Raw genomic sequence first — 25,930 nt, forward strand, 5'->3', positions numbered from 1 at the left:
TAAGGTCACGCTTGTTGCCTCAGATAAAGGTAATCTAATGAAGCTTATTAACTCGACCTGGCCAATATGATACAAATGTAGTGTAGATTTTTTTTGTTATCTTGATTTATGATAACTACAGTATTATTGCTCTTCATAGAACGTGCTCTTCATAGAACTTGACTCTTGACTCTGTACATTGTCAATTCTGCAAACAACTTTTCACTCTCTGCATTTCAATTGGTCATCAGAATTTAATTTTGAAGAGTTCTTCTCCATGCATGAGTTAATTTTACAGCAAAACAATAACATCATAATTTACAATTACAATCTCTAGAACTGATTGTTCAAGAACAACTGAAATTCAAACTCTGCATTGGCTAGAACAAATTGAAATTCAATCTCTACATTCGACATGATTTTGAGTCTCGTCCTTGGAAATCACCGCCTTCAGAAAAGGCATCAAAGAGAAGGTAAAAACTCCTGGTATATGAATGCCAATCTCTTATGAGGATCAACTACAAATTATTCCAGAGATCACAAACTCAAGATAAAGCACTTCACGGTTTAACTAGGCAACTATTAAGGGAAAAGGGAATGTGTTTGTGATGTTACGGTTGAATAGGTTAGTTAACTTCCACAAAGTTGTGTCCATACTTTTGCTTTACAACCAATAAATTTGCTGCCATATAGTGCTGCGCATAAGGGTCATATTATACACGATTTTTCATACAAAAGCACGGTAGGATAGAATTTTCAAAATTACCATCTCTAGGAATCAGTTGACGTATGACACACACCCCTCCATGGCTGATAACAGTCTGGGGAAGAGCCCAGACCCTGCACAAAGAACAAGAAACAGATAGAGCCTTAATATCATCAGATCGCACCATATGTCATGCTCAGCCAGCAGAGTGATACTGAGATTCCCTAGGGAAGTGGGAGTGACACTGCCCTCCTTTGTATGATTATCAACAGATTGAGGATGACAACTCGAGTGCCCATGAAAAGTCAAATTCAATTACCCGCCTCAGTTTAAGAACTTGTGCTACTAGATATTGCAACAGAAGCAGAACTGGAGTCGAGTAAAACCCCGTTACTCTCAGCCTTGGATGCTGCGACATCTTCCAACCGCTTCCAGGTGGATACTCGTTTCATCAATGTTTCTTTATCCTTGATTTGATCTTCTTGAAACTTGGATAGGCAGTCATCAAATAGAGCCTGATCTGCATCTGAAAAGATTTTCTTCACATTAACAGTCAAGCTTTTAACAGCTTGATTCCAGTGACTCCCGGTGTTGCTTTCCAAGGCCGGGAAGATTATGGGAAGTATAACCTTGCGGTTCTGCGTAATTAGAGTCCTTATATGATCATTATTCCATAGGAACAATGCACGCTCAGCTACCTGCATCAAGTAAATGAGATGTAGCACAATAAGTTATGAACGATTATTATAATATTATTTTGAAGTACAAGCAAAGAGGAAAACACTAAGAAGAATTCCTCGGTATAATAACAGTGGAAATAAAGATCGAGTGAACTCTTTATGAATGGAAAGAAAAGATCACAATTTAACTATAGAAATCATCTGTTTTTAATCCTCTCTGCTTGTGAAGTCATTACAAAATCAGATTCATAGTTTAAATGTCAAACTCCTACTAGCCTACATTTCATGATCACATTTAAAATAAGCCAGCATTTCTAAAAGCTACATCTAAAAAAACTTGCACTCTTACTAAAGTTGGTGACTTGAAAACCACACTTCATGTCTTTTCAACATCTATTGTATTCTGGTCTTAAATTACATATGTAGAACCTTCTGATGGAAGTCCAAAAGTAGTAATTATATGATTCTTTTCATGTGCGAGTATAAACTAAATTGTTGATACGATGTGATCATACCTTTATTTGACAAAAGTACATGGAGATTTAAAATAAACAACAAACACTATAAAATAACAAAATTAAATGAAAGAAAAAAAGCCGCTTTTGATGGTTCCCTCTTTCGAAATTCGTCTACTAACATATCGTGGGATAGATTGAGAAAAGATCCTAAAAGGACTCCAAAAACGAGTTTAATGCATAATGGTATAGCATAGAGCAATAAATTTTTGAATGACCAAAGTAAAGGCTTCAGCTAAGGTATATTATGAGTACAAACTCTCCTAACCAATTTAAACTCTAATCTGGTTCCGTTACCAACTAATACCTAAATATATATCTACTCCAGATAAAATATAAATAAAATCAGGAAATAAAATAACCCATTCCCGAATCAAATTGGGGCTTTGACGGCCCTATAAACTATAATATTGATCATTTATTCCAGTCATTTTTCTTGAATTTATCTTGATTTATTCTACCTCTTATCTATGGTACGCAAGACTCTCAAGGAATAAGATATTCATCAATAATATACAACTCTCAAAAACAAAAGCATATTACATACAGCTGGTGTATTTATAGTGCTTGTATTTTACGCAATACGATAACCTCAGACACATATATGGTTCTGTTCATTCATTTTCATCTAGTTTAATTTTAGTGCCGGATCTTCATATAATTTATAGAAAAAATTTATGAATATACAGGAATTCAAGTATGGCAGACAAATCAGGAGCTGAATTTTTAAACAACTTCGCCTGTATCAAATTATGGCATGACCACTATTCTCCAATCTCCATAATGGTAGTTGTTTAGAATACTCCAGTATGCTTAAATGGACTACATGCTACATATATAAATGGTTTGCACATAAGTCTGATAGAATAGCTTGCACAAATGAATATCACCACTACACAATTATGGAAGAGACAAGTCGCTAGGCAGACTACTTAGTATCTGGTACTAGTACATACTGACATATAATGGTTGAATATAATTTCCTGTAACATCAAATAGGTACATATCTATGTAATGATATTACCTGAAAGTGTGAGCTGTTGAGGCAACGACCGATCTGACGGAACAATGGAACCATGCACCTCTGAAATTCGGCAGCTTGGGTAGCTTCCAGAATTTCTTCTAGCTCGCCAAGAAACATAACCTCTTTTGAACTATTAGTTACGGGCCAAAACTTCAGTAGGCCTAGGATCACAGGATCAGCCAATTTCGAGTCTTTCTCTACAAATTGGGCAATGCAATATGAAAGTTGTTGGTGATACATTGATATACTTTTGGGTTTATGGAGGGGAATCAGTACACGCACAAGGAAAAGTTTGTGTTCTTCCTTCAAGGGCAATGCAAAACCATTAATAATACTACCCAAGATTTCAAGCAATTCGGCGATCCCATTATGGTGGTCCGTCTCAAATATAAAATTGTAGAATACATTGTTAATGGATTTCCTAATAAATGGACGATGCACCATGAACTTCCCATATATGCGGTGAAGGATTGTCTTCAAGTATTCCCTCTCTCTTTGATCGTCTGAGTCAAAGAGGTCAAGTAGTCTCAATATAAAAGGTTGGTCAATGTATCTTTTGGCTAGTTTTGCATCTGTTTCCGGGGAAGCAACAAATCTCAAAAGAAAATCATACACTATTTGGAGATGAGGCCATGATGGCTCCAAAGTCGGTTCGTCATCCTCTGGGTCAAACACATAAGGTAGTTTATTATCATGATTCGGCAAGGCTCGGAACAAATTCGCAGCAATCATTTTCGTGATTTCCGCCATTGTAATCTCATTGAACTTGGACGTCACCGATGAAATGTAGTCCACAAGTTCAAGCAAAGTCTGTCGCTTAATATCCTTCTCTTTTAAATTCTTCGACGGATCATTAAAATCAAACACTATACAGCACATACTCAATTTCCTAATAAAAAGATTGTGCTTTTCAAAGCTCGGAATATCCTTAAAACTAGGCAAAGCTTCATAAACACCATAATTCATCCCTTGATCAGCTTGCGAACCCATCTTACTTAACTTCTTACTTTCACTCGATTTAACACTAGTACTCATTAGTTGTGGAACATGACTCACATTACGAGAAGCTCCCAAACCCGAATGAGGCCCTTTACCAGAATCAGAAACATTCTTAGAATTATTACTATCACCACCACCTACACTAGCTAAGCTCACAGAATCAAACACACCCTCATTGCTCAAATTTTTACGCGAAGATTTAGACGATGTCTTCCGAGGAAGTTTACCTAATATCTGCTTAATCATATCAGCTAAAACACCCAAATGGAATCCTTCTGAGAATCCCTTTAGGACTATCACAACATAAAGTTTCCACCTTTAACTTATAAATCAAATTACACACATTTTGAAGCCTAAACAAGACAACCCCTACACATATATACAAAAATCTTGATCAAATTCACAATATAAAAAAACCCAATATCAAGAATCTAAAAGGGTTGATTTTAAGCTTATAAACTTCAAATCTATCAGCTAAAATTATCAATTAATATAAGAACTTACATTGATGACGTCATTGAAGATCTGATAGACAGAAGAGATGAGAAACAATGATGTTTTATGGAAACCTTAGTTTTAGTTTGGGATTCAATCTGGTAAGAACAAGAAATTATTTATTTATATTAATATAAGATAAATAAATTTTGGTATTTGAATGAGAATGAGTAAACTGAATTAGCAGGCGTTGGCCGAGTCCTCTCTTACTATTTCCACTGTATAATTTTTATTATTTTATATAATAATAAATGTAATTTTCTTTTAGATGAATTTTGTAATAAAATTATTTAAACATGATAAATAATAACCTAGTAGATAAATATAGGAAAAAATATCGTAGACAATTTTTTTGGTGAAAAGAGTAGATAGATACACAAGCCAAAAGGTCATTTGTTGCCTCTTTCAAAGGTAATCTATAAAGATTTATTAGCTCGACCGGCCAGAATTATATAAATCTAGATATTTGGTTCATGATAAGTGAGAGGTAACGACCCCAGGGATTCGAAATGTCAGTGTTAGTGTTTGAATTAATAATTTTGGCGTATAACTAGGACCGTCAATTTCATATTCATGGGTTAGCGTAATTCAGTAATTTTAATATATGAAATGAGAATCGCATAAAATGAATAAATCATACCCGCCCTGCCATCCTATAAATCGTATCCGCCCAGCATTCATGCACTTTTCATTCTCATTCTTGATTCCGATACCCAAACAGCATCCAAACATCTATGTAATGTACATTTTTGTTATCTCAATTCATGATTATTTTTTGACAGTTTATTTTCTCAAACAAGAGTTTAATTTTCTCCTGCTAATTTGAGATGGAAGACGAGAAAACGAGAAAATTGACATAACCATTCAAATTTCAAGCATCCAGCTACGGCAATCATGCTGTTCCGCAACTTGTTTACTCCCCCCCCCCCAGTCTACGGCAGGGAATTTTAAAGGAAAAAAAGAAGAAGAAAAGAAACTACTACAACAGAAAAAAGAACATAGTCAAAGTTGTACACAGCTAGTGTTTTCGTCTCAATGAAATTTGGAGGTTATGTCCCAGTCCAGCATGCTATCTCTTCTCTGCGCTATACAAATCAACTAGACAACAACAGCAGCAATGGAGCTTATACAGCAAGGAGATGAGACTTCGGATTAAGTATCACGATCAGTCATCTCTTCCTGCGCTTTGGTTCCACCTATAATTTTTGTCAAATAGAAGGCAACGTCAGATGGGGAACATTGCACTACAGTGGAAACTTCAATAACTTACTAAAGGGGTACTAAAAAACATAACTGCAACCACCTCAAGCTAATCTACCCGATCCCGATATTTGGGACCAAATATACTTGGGGGAAAATAACAAGTGCTATATATCTTTATGATGCAAAACTGTAGATTTGCACTTTCCACGATAAACTTTGAATGCATGCAAACTACTGATATAATGATATTATATATCAATCACTGTATTAAATCTAATGTTTCATTCTATTAGTATTCTAATAATCATATTAGAGTAGACAGGCATACTGGAAAGAAATTCTGATCTTAAACAAAAGGTCCTGAACTAGTTACTGGAAATCTCACCCTCAAAATAGAAACATTTAACTGATTCTGCAAGCTAATCAGAGGCGGCAAAAAATAATAACATTGATAGAGGAAGTATTATGTGAATTACGACAACATGAGCATGTACGAAGACAGCCATACATCTAGTACATTAAGTATCCCAGAAAGGCAAGGGCCAATAAGCATACAAAATGCGAGGAATCTGGCCGTATTGTAGCATTGCGCCATTGCCTAGTATTATAGTAGTGCTAGTGACAAACAAAGGGTAGTAGGTACTAAAGCATCTGCGAATACATGTACATTAATTTGGAAATTCAAATTAAATCTTATCACGCACAAAAATAATAACTTGGAAATTCATATGAATCTTTTCAGGCACAGGAAAAAAAAGGAAATGTAAGAGTTCCTTTTATAGTAAATTTAAAGTGTATAACATCGCTTGCAACAGTGATGCTAAAGTAAAATTTACCTCAGCTCTGCAGTGTACGACATATACCAGCTAATAATTCTAGTCAACTTATCCAATCCATGCCACTCTGTTCTGGATTTTTCATTTTGATGTTAAGTACAACTTCCATTGAAATTGGGGTATTTTGGTGTTAAGTCATAAAAAAGCAAATTATTGCCCAGCCTCTCCCCCACCATGGTTAGGTCAATTTCCTCTATTTAAAACATTATGCTTTTAAAATCACATATGCAATTCTCTCCACATAACGGTGAGGTGGTGAACTAAACACATTTATAAGTTTATTGGCATGAAGCAGTTGTGTTAAGTAAATTCCTCGAAAGCATGTCAATTACCCTCATACATCACCACATTGTGTGCACAGAATGACAGGATGTAAATACTTAATGTTGATAATCAGACGAGCTAATCAAGAGAGAAATTCATATAATGTATCCAATAATTCTAAATGAATACTGCATGAGTATCTTCACATATACTGTTTTTTATTACAGTCTCAGGAACAAGTACACTGATCTATTTAAGTCAAAAACTACAGTTGTGTTTGGTTGGGGTGAATGGAATGGAATATATGGATGAAATTAAAGAAAATAAATGGGAGTTAGGAGGGAATATTTTAAAAAAAGAAGTTAGATATGCAAAATTGGTATGATAAGAATTGTGAAGAAAATGAGGTTAGTAAGGAATGGAGCATTCCATCTCAAATTGTGGGTGTTTAATTATAGTTTAGATGTTTAGGAATAGAATGGGTTGAAGAATGAAAATTTTGAAAATTTAATCATTTTAGACTTAAAACCTCATTCCATTTCATTCACTTCAACCAAAGACAACATAAGATATTACGACATCCTCACCTTAACCTCACCATTTAGCGATAGTGGCAACGAGTTCAAGGATCTTTTGGAATCCTCTTCAGATGCGCAATCGGAACATATAAATTGTTCCAACTTCCTTGCTTCTTCAATGGTCATACCCATACAAGAAGGATGAAACCTGAAAAATGACTCAGATCAGCATTTCCCTTGGGAAAAACGATCTATTATTAACAGTATGGAAATAATTTATGCTTTAAGCCAGCTACACAAGTCACCAAGTAGGTAGTTATGCAGTGTTGTGTCCAGAAGAGCTAGTAGGCAAGTTGGCAATGTAAGTAGTTCATCCATTTTGTGTATGGGATAATACACTCAGTCATGGTTTCTTGTAACAGGTTAGTTTCTGATAATATTTTTTTCTAAGCAGAATATGCCAATAGTTCACTCATAATTCTTATTTAGCAACTGAAATTAAATACATATGAGAAATGCCATTTAGCCACATTCATTAATTTAGATTAAGGATCAGAATAGGTTTTAGATTTTAGAGGCATCTAGAGCTAGTGAGAAAACTTGATAACAAATTGACTTCCCAAACCTAAAGAAGTTATTAAACCGCCCACAAAGCTAGTATTTTGAAGCAACTAGGGTTATAACTTTCAGATTCAGAGAAGGTTAGGTTGCCACTGACTGGAATAAACAAGATTGAAGTTTCCATAATAATCGATACTGATCATTACAGCAGTCTTTCAACTTTCAAGTAAAAAACAACAAAAGAATGAAGTAAAAACTTCAATCTTCTAACTTTACGAAACATCCATATTCAACTTTGTTTTAGACTTATAATGGATAGTTTACTAAGTAACGATAATTACAATGATCTTTCAACTTCCAAGTAAAAAACACCGAAAAGCGGAGGGAAAACTTCAAACATGGCCGTTTCGCATAGTATACTCTACCACTCCTAAACATGTACATTACATTATAGATAACATCAGAATACAAATAAAACGAAAGTTTATACCAATCTTTGCATCCTTCACATTGTACCATTAGATCATCCGGATTGTACGGCATTTCACACTTGCAGTACCTACATTAACAAAACCAAGCACTCCTAACAGATCACAACGAATAATACCGCACAAATTGAAATAATCAAAGCCAAAAACTCACACAGCAACACGATCGGGAATAAATCCACCCGTAGAAGCCTTATACTCAAACCGACAAAAGTAATCCTCAGTACCGACATTCTCAAGCTTAGTATAATTCTTAAAGGAATGCACAATGCACTTCCCTTCGATCGTATGCGCACTTTGTACATCGTAATGGTCCGATAAAAACAGCTCTTTAGCTCCGTGAAATTGACGACGACCGCCTTGAGATTCTTCGGGGCGGTAGTACCAACGGACCTTCACTTTGACGTTGCTGCGGTGATCTGCCTCGAGTTTCTCAACTCGTGCCACGTATGGTGCCTTGTCGGAATCGGAGGGGCGGAGTAATACGCAATCTCCAGCTGCGAAATAGATGTGATGTAATTGAGAATTAATTGAATTAATAAAATTAATAATTATAAGGAAATAAAAGAGAAATAAGAGAGTAATTGAGGTGGTTACGTCGGACGACTTTGTTGGTGCCTTTGATTGTGTATGTGTCGAGGTCTTTTTTGCCTGGTTTTGTTTTTGCCATTAGTTAATTGAGAGAGAGAGAGAGAGAGAGAGAGAGAGAGAGAGAGAGAGAGAGAGAGAGAGAGAGAGAGATTTAAAATGGTGAAACTGTAGTGAAGTGAAACCCTAATAATTGGGCGAGAGTGAGAGAGGGAGAGAGGTACAGTTTACTTGGAGTGGGAAGAAGCGCACATGATAATGGCCCGTGTAAGGCACTGCCCCCGAGCGACCTCGAGTCGGTTCGGTTTTTAGGTAAAATCGGAACCGAAATAGAAATCTTTAATTTTTAATGTAATAAAAATTCGGTAATTGCAATTGAATTATTTATTTCAATTTTAAGAATCAATTTATTTATGTCAATTCGATTAACATAAAATAAGAACTTATTTCATAATAATAATAGAATTCACATCGCTCAAAATTTTGATTCGTCGTGTTATGAGGTACTCTCTTTCTCCCTCTCATTTATTTAAACTTTCTTTTTTAGGATGTCCCTTCCAATTATTTATATTTCAAAATTTTTCAAAAATAGTAAAGTTTTTATAATTTTTAAAATAACTACATTCACTACTTCTCTCCATTATACTCACTTTATACATATAAATATTAATCGGTCTCACTACTTTACTCACTTTTTTAACTTTCTTCCACTATCTTATCATTTTTCTTAAACTCCGTGCTCAACCCAAATATAAACATTTGGGAGGGACGGGGGAGTATCAATTATCCCAATGATTAAAAATGTTTTATCCCCAAATATAAGGTATATATTAGTACACATGTAATTGGCTATTAAGTAAAAAGGAAATTACAATTTCATTAATGGTTTTTAATTATTTTTTCAAAATAAATATTAAACATATTTACATTTTTTTATTGAATTTACCATATAATTGTTTAAATTTCATTAAATTTATGTAAAACAATAATATTGTATTTTCTAAAAAAAAATTAAACAACAAATTAATATTACTTATTTTTTATTAGGATTTAAATTGTCTCATTTATAATTTTACTTAGTTCCCGAAATGCTAAAAATTCTACTGAATAAAAAATGTATTCAACAAAATATAAAACTATCGCTACGACATGAGCTTTTAAATTTTAACTAAAGTAAATTATTTATATTAATTACGTTGATTTTAAATGCAATTAGACGATACATTGTTTTTTAATTTTTATTAAATTTTCAATCTATTAACATCAATATCATCTTTTGAACTAGTAGTAACAACAACATTTAACTTCAACATTCTTCGAATCAGCAAAATCTTCTGAGCTCGCAGTATCAATAGCATCACATCTAAACCTGTAGTAGCGGGCAAACGGCAATATCAGTTTCAACAATCTTCGAATCAACAACATCCCCCTGAACCTAAAATATAAGCAACATAAGATTAATTATAGCATTCTTCGTATCAGTAGCATCATCTGAACCTACATTAACAGGAACTGCTTTTCCATTAATTTTAGCATTCTTCATATCTCGCAATGCTGGTTCCGGACTACCTACTACTTCACATGTCCTATTCAATATTTGGCCAAAAGGGATCTTAGAACGGTCAATATCGGCTAGATTTTTCAATAAAGAAATACCATTGAATTTCAGGTACAGATGAGTGGGCAAGTTTCAAAAATGGTATAGTTTCATTTAGAGTTGTACCTAATTGTTGAGCAGGAATGAAACAGTATGTATAACTCAACAATACTGGCTTGGATATCTCAACATAGAACAAAGGACTTTGAAATGATCTATATTCCACTAGAATCAGTACAGATTGTTTATTGGGCATATACGCGATGGTTTTGGTAGCTACAGTGAAGAAGACATCAACAGTGATCCATATGAAGTTCATTAATATGTTCAAGCATCGGAGGAATAAAGTTGGAGTCATTCAAAGGATCAGTGTGAAGACCTCAAGGATTCTTAGTGAAGTTGTTTATATCTGGTAGAAGACTTGACAATGATTTGAGAAGATATAATACGAAGTCCTAAGAGCGAAACTAGTCACCTGTGAACCAGACCATTGCACTAGGTGTCAGTGATTCGTGAAAGAAAACTGAGTATTATCATTAGGAAGATTGTTAAGTGAGGATTCGTATCTGGGAATACAGGTTTTTTGATTCAGGCGAAGACTCAAGAGAGAAGACTTGAAGATAGGTTAGCTTTGGGATTGCAGTGCTCTACAGAAATTAAGTCAAGATGATCACTACCTTGTAGTAGGAGTCACTGAGATCAGTTTATTGAATATCAGAAGCAATATCCTGGAAATACAGTTCAATATCTCAATACAAGAACTGATCTTGACTTGGTACGAGCCTCAGGGAATAATCTATAACAAAATTGAATTCACAAGTGCACTTTTTATTACTCTGGTCGCCACTTAGATAATATAAGCATTATATGGATTATTTCTTAGGCGAAATAGTTCTCCTAGGTGCTTTACTAGTTGGAGTCGCAAGTGAGAACTAGGATGAAAGAGAAAACTCCATCCCATGTGCTCCATGGCCCATAAATTGACTTCTCTAGGTGTGACAGCCCGCAGATCCGATGGTCTAGATCTGGTGCCACTAATACAAAAATTAATTTAAAAAAAACCCTGTATTATGGGATAAAGTCAAAGTAAATATTTTAAAAGGTTTTAAAGTAAGTCGATTTTAACCCCTTACAAAAGGATCGCGTACAGGCTACATTATTGGAATCAGAAACCACAACTATTAAATCTTATTACAACACATCATATATTACCAAATAAACTTCGACAAGAAGAATAGCTGATAATCAATCTATAAATCTGTTTTACATCTGAGTTAAGAATGTACACCACTAACCTAAATTAATTCCTTTGGCATCTTCCAAGTAACTCAACATGTTCTCTAATGAAAAACTCAACCATTTAGAATCCTTGTTGTTTAGCATTACTCTCACGCGCATCCTAATCAGGTGAATCATCTATGGCCTTAGCTGAAAGGTTAGGGTTGAAAAAGCAAGAATGAGCCAAAAATGCTCAGCAAGTATCATATATACGAGTAAACAATATATATATATATATACATATATATTTTTTAAACCGTTATAATATTAAAATATTTAAAATTATAAAGAACCGGAAATCCACCATATACTAGCATGTTCTTGATAAAACGTAACACAATATAAATAAAATAAGGAATACTGAAACTTTGACTTTAGCATGATGTCCTTTATCTGAATAAATTGACTTTAAACATTTTCAAAACTGAAATAATCAGTTCTGTTGGACATTCAACAGGTGAAGATAGCTGACCAGACTATCAACACCGGACACCTCTAACGGCCATCCAGAATTTCGTGTTCCGGAACTTAGAAACTAGCTAGGTCTCTATCACGTTGGACTAACCGGTAAAAGAAATATGCGCCACCGAATTAGCCTCTTAGACCACCACATGCTGGGTCGTTACCGTATGACGAATCTCTTACGTAACTCCAATAGATTACCTGATTTCCCTTTTTATTCCAGTTTTAAATTTTAAATTAATTTTACCTATCTCTTTCCAAATTTCACTACAGAGGTGAACTGAATATAATTCCAAATTTGATTTTAAATCACAGTTAGAAATAGGTAATCCATGAGTTATTATTCCCTAAAACAAGAATAAAATAGAATTTCTAAACACGAGAATACGTAACTTAAATCATTTTGATCAAGTATGAATACGTTAATCAAACAATGCAACCATGTTTATTCAAAAGTACTGAATCATAACATATATGGTCAGAGGTACTTGCCTCAGTTTTGCTAACTTCTACACCGACTAAACTCTACCGAACTATCTCACGCCACAACTTTGTCTTAAAGAATTATTCCTAATTTAATTCGCCACGTTATTTAATTCCATCTGTCCTTTTGATATACATGCCTCGGTTGATTCTCCAAGAGTAACATGGTACTTCAGTTGTCGATGCAGATGAAATTAACTAATACCTAATAACGATTAGAATCTGGGATTAGCTACCCTTCGTAGAGAATATGCAAGAATCTATATAGGTTTCTAAATAATATATACATATTTTGAATCCGCTAACATATACTCACCACATCATGGAACAATTAATAATTATTTATTAACATCCTAATTAATACTAATGACTATTATCCTGTACTTATGAGCTATGTGATTTAGATAAACACATAACACGCCAGCGAACATATGATGCATATAACTATTCAAAGTTGGTATTTAAGCACGTACACAAGTCCCATGTATTTACATAATCGCATCATCCTTGTACACTACTTCCAATTATCGAATAAGCATATAAGGATTCTACCGAAAATTCGGCAGTACTTCCTCTATTTATCGGACTATCCTGTTGTTTCCAATCTCAATCAACAATCACTTATATATTAAAAATCAGCCTTGACTTGCCGTTAACACGTAGGACATTCTGCCATGACTTGTAGTAAACACACAAGAAAATCTGCCTTGACTTGCACTAAACATACAAGAAAATCTTTCAGAAATATTATTAAATCACCTCATCTTAGTCACATTATATTAACAACTTATCAAGTAGAGGCTCACATATAATCACCCGACAAATAAGTGCACCTAACCAAGTGTTTAATAGTATTCAACCATATAGCATTATACACCCACATTTATTCATATAAATGCAAGTAAACAAATATCCAACTTCATTCTCAAGTACTCATTTCATATACATGACCAATAAAATAAATAATCAAGTACTTATGATCATATACAGTAAGTACAAGTGAGTGTAATCAATCATTGGGCTATATATCTTATCGCTTAACACAATGGATTACTTACTAGCCCAACTAGCAGACATTTAGCATTTACAACTTTATTTAAAAGCCAAGCATACATAAACATGACTGCCATTTCCAAATCCTTAATCCATTCCTTATCAAAGTCTCATTAAAATTTAGACTCTACCGTTACACATGTACAATTCCATATAATTTTCACATTGTAACTAAATTATCTCATTCTTCATTACATATGAATTAATTTACAATTTATAATTCAAACCCAAAATCTAATTACAACAATAAATCCGAAATATTATTTACTTAAACTTTCACCACGTTATCCACGTATACACATAATCATATTATAATCACACTACACATAAACCATTTAGTTCAAGTCAAATAATTTGGAGCCAACGATGATCCTCTAATTCTATACCAAATGCAATAGATGTTATTTTCTTATAAGTCCGCCCCACTCTACGATTTTTATAATTTGAAAAACAAGTCTGTTTAGTTGAAATTTGGTGGAGACTTAGCTGACTCACCTCCCTAGCTACCATAAAATTTTCAGATGAAAACAAGGTGTTTAGAGCCCTTGAACAGAATCGTCATAATGGCCAACAGACCATGTCCAGAAATTCTGCGCACCTTGCACTAAATAAATTTTATCTCAAAACAGTTATCCAAAACATGATAGTTTCCTTGCAAATGCTGATTTTTCTGCACTTAAACTTTATTAACAACTTTAATCAATTCTTAGCAATTAATTAAACCCATAATCTCTATTAATCCAATCATCAAACACTTAGCATGCAAACCATATACTCAAATCTTAATATCTCATATTATCACAACAACAATAATCACCAAAATTTATCATATGCCAACACAAACAACAAACAAACACAAATTATATTTACCCACACAAACAACTAACAATTATACCAACACAAACAATAATTAATTCGAACTTCAGATAAATGAAGAATCGAATCACTGCAATTCCACAACAATCACCACACACATATGCGTATACACACAACGCATACACACACAGATATATATAAATATATATATATATACCGGAATCAAGAACTGAGCAGAACCGAGCAATAGGAACACAACCGCGGCTCACCGGAAGAACACAGCACATGGCAGCACCACTGAGCACAGGCGAGAGAAGGAGAAAAACGAGGAAACACGGGGGAAGGGGAGAAACAGGGGGGAGAGAGGGAAGAGAGAGACCGTGAGATTGATGTTGTAAAATAAAGAAAAAGAAACCAGGCAGGACACGTGTGGATGCAAAAGGGCTTCCACATAACTAATTTATTGCCACGTACCCCCCTCCCTTATGAATGCAAATCTCAATCTGACACCCGTAATTTGAATTTAACGATATATTTCGCGGATGGAAATAAGTCCGAAAAAATCCGAAATAATTTTAAAATTCCCCAAATATTCAAAAACTAATAAAATAATTTTTTCAAGACATTTTTGAATTTAACATTGGATCAGTAATTTAAGAGAATCAAAAAAAATTTACAGCTAAATAATTGATGGAATATTATTTTATAAATTTGATAAATCCCTATAAATATATAATGAAATTATAAAGCAATAACAAAAATTCTCACAATATTCATATTTATGAAAAATAAACTCTAGTGTTTCTTTTGAATACAATTATAAATTAATGCAATCACACATCCAACCGAAGTTTCAATTAATAACACGAATAATTCAACACATAATTAATATTTAACACGCAACACATAATTTGCGGAATAATATATTTAAATTCATAAAATCTAGAGTCGTTATAACATTCCCCCCTTAAAAAGATTTTATCCTCGGAATCAGCGAAGCGAACTAAGACGCATATAAATAAGAATTCTACTACACGCGTCGTAGTATCATATCGTTAGTCACTATTGATCAACCTCGGCATACTTTCAAATTTAAAGGAATGAGAATCTTAAGGCTTTTGTAAATGCAGAATTCATCTCCCAGAATCAATCTTTCAGAATTTTGACTATAGAACAAAATGTTCTCAGGATAGGTTTCATTTGAATAAAGGAATGACCGAGATATTAATATGATCAAACGAACTTGGTGTTCCGTACCCAAATTAAGATACTACTAAAGGTTGTCAACCTTCTTGTAGTCACAACACACACAAGTGATGACGTCTCATTCAATTCCTATCACACAGACAGGTATACCTTGTGTCCCCTATAGTTAGGGTTGTTCATCTCAGTGTAAAATAAGATTGAAATCATTATCACAAATTAAGTTCAAAATTGAATAAATGCTCAAGGTACTAGGGTCCATGAAAAGAATAGCTAGAAACGATATAGTGAGCACAAGCATTATTCTATAACTCAAGAAATGAAATATATTATTTTCAAAGCATTTCAATAAAGGTGATGTCGAAACTGATTATTAAGATGGGAAATAATCAATCTAATCAACAAAAGAGGAAAGTATTGCCAAGATTCTGACGGATGTTGTCCCCGTATACTCTTCTAAAAGATCGTTGCTCAATTCTAAAGTTTCTTCTAACACATATTAAAGAATAATAAAAAAATACTTGAGCCATGTACATGAATATACCTCCTTCAACGCTTATTGTTGTGACCGATCAATCTTCTAGTATCATTCTGGAATTCACATTGTTTCACATTATTTGCCTCAAGAGCTCATAGTTCACGTTGATAGCCAAAAGGCTAGAAATTCACATTGGTAACCACAAAGGCTAGAAATTCACATTGATAGCCACAAAGGCTACTAATTCACGTTTAAAGGCTAGCTAGGCCTATCTTAGAGATCATTGTTCACGTTGAAAGCCAATAGGCTAGAAATTCACATTGATAGCCATAAAGGCTAGAAATTCACATTGATAGCCACAAAGGCTACTAATTCACGTTTAAAGGCTAGCTAGGCCTATATTTGATACTGTAGTATTGACGGCCACAACATCTATAGTTAATCCAAGCGTTTATGCCTTTTTACAACATTCAAAACAAAAATTCAAGTAGCAGGTTATACGCTTATAACTACCAATCAACCACAATTTACAATCCAACGACACAATTACGACTTAAATATATATAGATGACTAACTCATATTACGAAAATAATATTCTGTAATTGGTATTCCCTATAATTACAGGATGCATTCCCGTAATTCCGAAATTAATTTCTCATAAATCGAGCAGCGTTTCCTCTATTTATTAGACTACCAGTCGATATCATATCAACCAACCAACCACAACAATACACTTCCAATCATCCAATATGATTATAGTAATTATACTCGACTAATTTACGTTTCGAAAATAATCTTTACGAAATAATGTTTTATAATTTGTAGGACCTAGCGGAACATCATAGTCGTCATCTCGCCGAGGCTCTCAATTAATTTCATTAAATTAATCAATAAAATTGCTGCAGAAAATTTCTAAAATTCAACACAGTACACGCACGGCCAAGATCAGAGAAACAACACAATAACGGCCGGAAACAAATAACAGGTGGCCGGAAAGCGCAAAGTAACAGAAAACACATCATACTTGATACATACACGTATGTATACATGTACCCACAATTAGAGACAACACCGACAAGCCACCAGAAAATGAACATATGGCATTGTCAGCTAACAGGGGTCTCTGAAGTTTTCCTAATAAATGTCCACCGCTGCTAGAAATTTTATCTCGTGTGCCACAAACGTCATAATCATTCATTCGAATTCTCATTTACTCTTGATGATAATATTCGATAATCTGGCACAAACTATACGCATACTCTATCATTCATTATTTAACTATATACGAAGTGTCTCACTCTAACCGACAAAACACATACCCGACTACGAACTTTATACTCTTCTGACAAAACGCACTAGATGGCACTCTAAATGATGCTCTAAAAGCGGCAAAAAAATATTCAGGAATATTCTAAACTAGTCTGACTTCAACTAGTTCTAACTCTAAAGGCTCCTCTAATGGTCCAACTCTGCTCATCCTCAACAGATCTAACTCTGGATAAATCAATGAACTTAAGACAGGGAAAACTCGATTTTGGAAACCATAATATCTGTAATTATAAACACTCAAACTTAATCGTCTAACTTGATTTTATCGTGCTCACAAAGACTATCCCCAAGTAGTCTTACAATACCTCGATGTGAGGTTACCCTTGACACATCTTTTTCACTAAACATGTTATTACAATCTACATTCTGATTTCAATAATTTGTAACCTGAAGCTCTGATGCCAACTGTGACATCCCGCAAATTCGGGGGGTCTAGATCTGGTGCCACTAATACAAAAATTAATTTTAAAAATAAAACATGTACTTTGGGATAAAGTCAAAGTAAATATTTTAAAAGGTTTCAAAGAAAGTCGATTTTAACCCCCTTACAACAGGATCGCATACATGTTACATTATTGGAATCATAAACCACAACTATTAAATCTTATTACAATACATCCCACATTACCAGATAAACTTCGACAAGAAGAATAGCTGATAACCAATCTATAAATCTGTTTTACATCTAAATTGAGAATTTACACCTCTAACCTCAACTAATTCCATTGGCATCTTCCAAGTAACTCAACCTGATCTCTGATGAAAAACTCAACCATTTAGAATCTGTGATGTTTAGCATTACTCTCACGCGCAACCTAATCAAGTGAATCATCTTTGGCCTTAGCTGAAAGGTTAGGGTTGAACAAGCAAGAATGAGCCAAAAAAACACAGCAAGTATCAGATATACGAGTAAACAAAATATATATATTTTTTCTTCTAAACCGTTATAAGATTTAAACATTTGAAATTATTAAGAACTGGAAATCCACCATATACAGCATGCTCTTGATAAAACGTAACACAGTGTAAATAGAATAATGAATTGTGAAACTTTGACTTTAGCATGTTGTCTTTTATCTGAATAAATTGACTTTAAACATTTTTTAAACTGAAATAATCAGTTCTATTGCACTTTCAACATGTGAAGATAGTTGATCAGTCTATCAACACCGGACAGTTCTAACGGCCATCCCGAATTTCGTGTTACGGAACTTAGAAACTAGATAGGTCTCCATCACGCTGGAATAACTGGTAAAAGAAATATGCGCCACCGAATTAGCCTCTTACACCACCACATTCTAGGCCGTTACCGAATATCGGACATGTTACGCAACTCCAATAGATTACCTGATTTCCCTTTTTATTCCAGTTTTCAATTTTGAATTGATTTTACCTATCTCTTTCCAAATTTCGCGACATAGGTGAACTGAATATAATTCCAAATTTGATTTTAAATCATAATTAAAAATAGGTAATGTGACGCCCTCAATCTCGGGGTTAGGAAATGAGGACCCACACACCTCTAAACTAACATCAATTATAACATAAACCCCGATTAAGTAATAACAGGATCTAAACAAGATTAAGTTTGAGACAAGACTACAACTATCATCCAACAAATAATTTACAACCCAAAGTATTTATAAATTCAAATACAATCGATTCCGACATGTAACCGATAGATAACCCGTTGTATCCTTTTACAATCCTTCCAACTAAAACATTTGCTCACACATCCTGTAACTACCTACTCTGGAATCTGGAAGCCTACGACACGGTAGGGGCCACCAGGTACGCTCTTACGAGCAGTGCGCCTAAGTCTGGCCATCATCCTGCTTAACTGTCATGGTTAGAACAAAGCAAAATATATGAGCACAAAAGCTTAGCAAGTAACTATATGACAGTTTTATAATGCAATAATAACAATATCAAAATAAACTTTTGAAGCATTCTACTTTATATCTCTAGGTGGCAGATTTCTATCTTTGGCTATGCAAAGGTAATGAGGAAAGATTCGGGCTTTCAAGGATCAAGGCTCAAGATAGGGTGAAAGCTGACATTCATCACAAATCAATATTAGGATTTCAATTAGTCTCTCAATTGACAGGAAAGTATCTAATCAAACTTCGGGAATCAATTTCAATATCAACATCAATATCAATGATACGAATCAGGGTTCTCAAATTCTATAATTTTAAACGATGTCACAATTCAACTCATTTCAATACATTTCATTTTTAAGGAAGCAAATGCTAAAGGAATGTAATCATTTACTCTTTTACAAAACAAAAGGGAATCCTTGATTGGAATACTTATCTTTTATATATAATACGGGTTATCAGCCCGTACCAACCTCCATCTGCTCGTTATGGTACCTATGACATCATTTTAGCCTTAAATTGGACTAGCCCCGCTAACGTCTTACATGACTGGACTAGTCCCACTAGTCTCTTACGTCTCAATCCAATCCATTAGGAATACGTTTGGAAAACCTTTGTCTTGGAAGAAGGAAAGATTGACTAAGTTCATTTTATCATTACCAAGAATGTGAAATCATTCAGACTTTTTCAAGTCGAAAATCATTCTTAAGTCCAATTCAAGATTCGAAGGTAAACAAGGATCAATACCAAAGATCTTGATCAAATGATGAACATGGTATTCTACTTCGGAAATCAAAATAGTTCCAATGAGCAATACGTGACAAGGTATACGGGTTATCGAAGAATTCAGATTGATAGAACATTACGTAAGGAGGCTCATAAAGGTTCAATTTAGGTCACGAGATCGTAAGATAGCAAAGTAAAAGTGTAAAGCATTAAGACTCAGGATCAACAGGGTTACTATAATGGGTCAAACAGGGTTTGATAACAGGTTGTAACAAGGAACAATAACAAGGTTTCTCGAGAATAAACAACAGGTTTATCATGAACATTATAAGGGAATCACTACTTTATCATGGCATCAATAATTTTCCTCTCTATAATCAAATCAAAGAGAAGGCAGAGTTACTTGCCTTAAGTCGCTTTCCTGCTTAATGGGTATAGAGCTACTGCCACCTAAGATCGCTTTTCCTTTCCTAGCCTGAATGCCTCCGCTATCCAAGTCTACAATCCAAACAGAAATCCCTAATAGGAACTTATTCGATACTCGACGTTTCGCAGAACGTCTAACAACTACCCCTTATCGCGGTAACACTTAAAACATAAACTCAACCATATTCACATAGCACATAATACGATACACTCATATATTCCCAACTTCACAAGTGATCATCGAATCACATATTACGACACAACCATAACACATAGCATGCAATACCTTTATACCCAAAACTCTATACTTGAGTAATAATAACAATTTGTAAAACCCTATATCAAAACGACTTATTCTTCCCTTCTTAATCCACAAAATTCAAACCAAAACTATACAATACACTCAATAATTCCTACTAACTTAACATGCATCCATATATCTTTACATGCATAACTCCAAATCAACATCCAAGCTTAACTATGACTTAAATTCAATAAATAAGTTTATAATATTTATTTATCACCAAGTTTCAAATCAAAAAAGTTACTTTAATCAATTTATTTCTTACAACCAATGCACTATTCAGCCCTAATCAAATAAAATAACATGCAAAGACAATTTGACCAATTAAACTTAGTTTAAATCAACTTTAGTAGGAACAACCCTTAAAATCACTTTCTTTTGAATAAAAACCGAACCAAACTCGAATTTAAACAAAACCCTCACATGCATACATCAAATTGAGTTTCACAAATCAATCTAATTATAATCATTTAATAATTTCTAAGAACAATCATCAAAAAGTCGTTTTCATCAACAAAAATTAACTTAATCTTTTCAAAAATCAAGAACCCATTCGGGGTTTAAAATAAACATCACATGCAAGACTCAAAATAACTTCTTTTGAATAGGTAGAGCTCAGGCACGCATCATAGCTCACCACCGGTTCACCGTAGTTCATCACCGGTGGCGGTGGCTTCACGGTAGTGCCCTCATTCGAGGGTGTCCAACCACGAAACCTCCGATTATCCATCAATTACTCAAAGTAACTAACATGCATAACTCAAATATCATTTATTTGCAAGGAATCAAGCTCAAAAATGAAGTGAAGCCAAGAACCGAGAGGTTCTCGGTGAACCCAAACACACCGAACACACAAAACACACCCACATGCAAGTATGTTCATGCATTTTTGGAGTACAAGGAACTCAAATCTTAGTATAAGATTGAGTTTTAATAGAGGTTATATAAGAAACAAGAGAGAGAGAGAGAGAGAGAGAGAGAGAGAGAGAGAGAGAGAGGAAAAAAACGAGAGAGAGAGAGAGAGATGAGAAAATAGAGAGGGCCGGGGTGAGGAAAAAGAAAAAGGAGAGGGGAGGGGTGTGTATATAGATACACTCAGGGGCATTTCGATAATTAACACAAATCCATTTTCCTTTATTTTTATTCTTTTCCCAACAAAATATCTATAATGAAATAATGACCCACATTTTACATTCACATAATTAAACTTTTGATTTTTATCCACTAGAATACAAAATTAGCTTTCCACTAGTATTTTTAAATAAATTTTTGAACAAATAAATAATTTGTTATAGATTTTACAAATAAGTCCAAATAATAGGATTTAAACTTCATAAAATCAGTTTAAAATGCCAAACTACTCACATAAATCCAACTAATATTTTTAGAAAGTCTCTTGATATATTTTGAAGACAATGAAGCAAATTTCATACCTTAATCACATTTCTTTGATTTTATAAAAATGTTTAAGATCACTAAATCCCTTATAAATTCTTTTATAAATATTTAAGATTCCTGAAAAATCTCAAACTCGAATATGCATATAATACATATCATATAGACACATTCAGATCATCAAATAATATCTCGCATTCACATTTCCAAATATTTTAATTGTAATATCCCATATTTTCAAATATTATCATTATTATTTGGAATTATTTATGTGAATTTTAGTGAATTTTAGTGAATTATCTGATAAGTGAAATTGATGTATGGGTGTTTAGATGTGACATTATTTGAATATTTGAATTTTTATATGTCTAGAATAAAATATAGATAATTGTGATATTTTTCTGGTAATTTTGGAGTGTTATATGATTTTATAATGATTTATGTATTATTAATTATTTTCTGAATAATTACCAAAATTATTTTATAAAGCCGGGAATCATCCGACTTCAACCGTTTTTGCGTTTTTACAACCCGAAACTCTTCCGAAAACTCCTTCCTAACCTAATCTGGTAATTCCGGACATTTTTCGTGTTTTGACTTTTTCAATCCAAATTACGGTTTGACCCGTGCGCGGCCCGGCGCAAGATTTTCGACACGATAGTTATTTCGGTAATCAATAAAACCCGTATTCTCGAGAGAAGAGATATTTTTACATTATTTTCGTATATGGTGTTTTATAAAAAGCTCGGTGTTGATAATTATTCAATTCCGGTATTAAATTGTATCATTTTACATTTACTTAGCGGCTAAATAACCTATTTTTGGATCCGATATGATCCAATAGGATACTCGTTCCGTGGTTAAGATGCATTTATATGAATCAATCCGTAATTTGGATACGTGTTTATTAGCGTTACTCGTTTTATCTCATTTTATATGTGTGAATGTATTTTATACGTGTTCGAGTTTTTCGGTTAAATTAAGTATCGTTTTTATTTTTCGAAAATTAATGAACCAGGACCCCACCGGGACGTCAAATCCTACAAAATTCGTATTTTTATTTTTATAAAATCAATTGTATTTCAAATACCCAGTATTTCTACAATTTTGAAATATTCCCAATTTTTGGGGAATTTTGATACGAATTTTACATTTTACTGTTTTAAAATTATTCCCCGTAATTATAATTTTGGGACTTAATTATTTTAATTAGGGATTAAAAACACCCTAAATTGATTTTGGGGTATTTATTTTTCAGAAAATATAAATAGCCCATTTATTCTTTTATTTCATTTTTATTTTTATTAAAAACAAAAATCAAGAACTCGTTCTTGGAGGTTTCAATCCATTCTTGATCTTAATCTTGCGATATCTGGAGATCCGTTGCTCCGTTTTTGACGATCTAGTAGTCGAATCGAAGCTCTCTTCGAGCCCGTTATTTTGATACCAGAATCATCAAATCAGGTGGAGTAATGCTCAAAAAACGTAGTTCATCATTTTAGTACGAATTGGGTTCTTGATTTTCAGGAGTTTTTGGTTGTTTTTGATGTTAGGATTAGCTTTAACATGTTATTTAGAGTCGATTTATACCATTTTTGTGTTCGTTCTATTGCCGGAGGGCTATAGTCGAGTTTTTGGTTTTGTTAGTTTTTATTTTTCGATTTTCTAGTTTTTATGATAATTGTTGGATGATTATGATGATAGGAATAGATTATGCATGATTTTAGCTTCGTTTTGATATATAAATTGCAAGATTTGGTGGAGTTTTGACTTGTTTCGCGATTTCGTCGGAGTTCTTGAGCTCCATGTCGGTTTTAATGGTGATGTTGGCCTGATTCGGAGCTACAGGGATGATATGAGATGATTTTTGTGTTATTGTTGCTGCTGGTTGAATTGTAGATCGAAGACGATTAAAAACCGTGGTGTCAGCACTCGTTTTTGACCAAAACGAGGCTCGCCGGATTTGGTTGAAGGTTGCCGGATTCCGACAAGTTCTTCAAAGTGTTCCGGTCATCTTCCTCCTTCAATATCCTGTTTGATCCATCAAAGAAGATGACCCCCTTTCCAAAACATGTTTCTGGGAATTCATTTGAAATTCCAAAAATTGTTTTTAAATTCAAAAAGTAATTTAGTTAATTATTTTAAAAAGTTAACTGAATTATTTTAATTCCAAAAATTATTTTCTTTTATTATTTTCAAAAAAATTCAAATTTGATTTAATTATTTATAATTTATTTTAGTTAATTATTTATGGATTTGATTGATTGATTAATTCATTTAATCAATTAATTTTATTTATAAATGGTTAAATAAAATATAATTATTTATAATTAAGCCAAATAATTCCTAATAATTATTTTGGGCTTTTAAAAATATCTATAGAGTATTAAATATTCAATTAATACTATTATTAATTGAATTATTCGTATTTTATTCATAGAAAATCAACCGTTCGTCCGTTTAATACGAAACGAACGCGTACAGACTCAGAAAAATATTCCGCTTTCAATAAAAATACTTTCGAGACCCGAATTCTTTTGTTTCGAAAGGTCGCTTGTTTTACGAATCATTTTGAGCCGATTTTTGATCGATAAATCATATTTTTGACCTGATTTCAGTTTTAAATGTACCGAGTCGACCCTTTTGATGAACCGAGTCATATGTGATATGAATTATATGATACGTGAGTTATGTGCTTTATGTGCTATGTGCATTATGTGTATATGGATCAAGAGTCTTGTATTTATCTGTTTTATTTATGTGTGGGCTATTGTATGGGTAGACGATAAGCTTTTGATGCGTAGTTCGCCGAGTGATTATCGTTTAGACAATTAAAGTTATATATTTTAATTATAGATGCGGATCATTCGAGTTGATCAAGACAAGATGTTGGATAAAGAGTGAGATGAAATGGAATTGGATATCTGGCTTCTAGCAATCGCAGGAGCAACATATATGTAAAGTGTTGAAAAGAAGGACGGTGATATTTTGAGACAGGATGTCATAATAGATGCGTCTTTGTGAGTGTGACTAACTGCTAAAACCCAAAGGCAAGTACCCCTGACTTCACTTATCGTTCAAGTGACGTTTATTTCAAATCATATTATGCAAGTATCCCTATCATCACTTATTGTTCAAGTGATATTTATTTAAAATCTTATCATGCAAGTATTGCTTTTCATATTCTCAGTTCAAGATAGATAAATGTTTTATATATCGCTGAATTAAATAATTCTGTTTATGCAAGTACCCTCTGCTATTCCATGTTCAGAATAGATTTACAAATGTTTTGGGTTTTGAGAAAAATGATTTTGTTGCAAGTATTCCTGCCCAAGTGAACGGGGGAATAAAATTATTTCGGGTGTCGAGTATTATGACCCCTTTTCAATAAAAGGTTTTGAGATTGAATGGTTACTTATTGCGTAAGAGGCCGAAGCACCGGTCCAGCGTGAGCTATTATACAGAAGTGTAATACGGAAGTGTAATATCTTAAAAGGCTTGTTATGTCTTTTCTGGCGCCCTATAGGTACCGTATGTCTTCGGGATACGGGTAGTACCTATATTAACGGTATGGCTGCGGGATACCGGTGTTGTTTCATGATTGATCATCAGGAACAGCATAGTGCATAATTTGGTTCCAATC

General features: G+C 33.6%; 2 protein-coding genes across 3 annotated transcripts; both read right to left on the reverse strand.

Annotated features, from left to right (window-relative positions):
- Window positions 1–335: 335 nt before the first annotated feature.
- Window positions 336–4,622, reverse strand: LOC141711312 (serine/threonine protein phosphatase 2A 59 kDa regulatory subunit B' gamma isoform-like). The gene is made up of 3 exons (XM_074513690.1): window positions 4,408–4,622; window positions 2,905–4,272; window positions 336–1,383 (listed from the first exon to the last, which is right to left on the reverse strand). Exons 2-3 carry the CDS (start codon window positions 4,147–4,149, stop codon window positions 1,015–1,017), a joined length of 1,614 nt encoding a protein of 537 aa, XP_074369791.1. The 5' UTR covers window positions 4,150–4,272; window positions 4,408–4,622; the 3' UTR covers window positions 336–1,014.
- Window positions 4,623–5,242: 620 nt separating this feature from the next.
- LOC141711314 (chromatin remodeling protein EBS-like) lies at window positions 5,243–9,129 on the reverse strand. Of its 2 annotated transcripts, XM_074513691.1 has the most exons (6): window positions 8,988–9,129; window positions 8,866–8,947; window positions 8,423–8,765; window positions 8,271–8,339; window positions 7,300–7,427; window positions 5,243–5,594 (listed from the first exon to the last, which is right to left on the reverse strand). In XM_074513691.1, the coding sequence occupies exons 2-6, from the start codon at window positions 8,936–8,938 to the stop codon at window positions 5,551–5,553; spliced, it is 657 nt and encodes a 218-aa protein (XP_074369792.1). In that variant the 5' UTR covers window positions 8,939–8,947; window positions 8,988–9,129; the 3' UTR covers window positions 5,243–5,550. The 2 variants fall into 2 exon arrangements, with proteins under 2 accessions (XP_074369792.1, XP_074369793.1); XM_074513692.1 differs by having other exon boundaries at window positions 7,289–7,427; window positions 8,866–9,124.
- Window positions 9,130–25,930: the final 16,801 nt, after the last annotated feature.

Source organism: Apium graveolens, chromosome 3, assembly GCF_009905375.1.
Source record: "Apium graveolens cultivar Ventura chromosome 3, ASM990537v1, whole genome shotgun sequence".
NCBI classification, from domain to species: domain Eukaryota; kingdom Viridiplantae; phylum Streptophyta; class Magnoliopsida; order Apiales; family Apiaceae; genus Apium; species Apium graveolens.

Bases quoted from the DNA above. Each gene is read 5' to 3' on its own strand.
- LOC141711314 (XM_074513691.1), bottom strand. From the start codon at position 8,938: ATGGCAAAAACAAAACCAGGCAAAAAAGACCTCGACACATACACAATC. The intron at 8,766-8,865 runs GTAACCACCTCA...TCTATTTCGCAG, and splicing joins CACCAACAAAGTCGTCCGAC to CTGGAGATTGCGTATTACTC. The intron at 7,428-8,270 runs GTATAAACTTTC...GTCATTTTTCAG, and splicing joins TGTGAAGGATGCAAAGATTG to GTTTCATCCTTCTTGTATGG.
- LOC141711312 (XM_074513690.1), bottom strand. From the start codon at position 4,149: ATGATTAAGCAGATATTAGGTAAACTTCCTCGGAAGACATCGTCTAAA. The intron at 1,384-2,904 runs GTAATATCATTA...TACTTGATGCAG, and splicing joins TCAACAGCTCACACTTTCAG to GTAGCTGAGCGTGCATTGTT.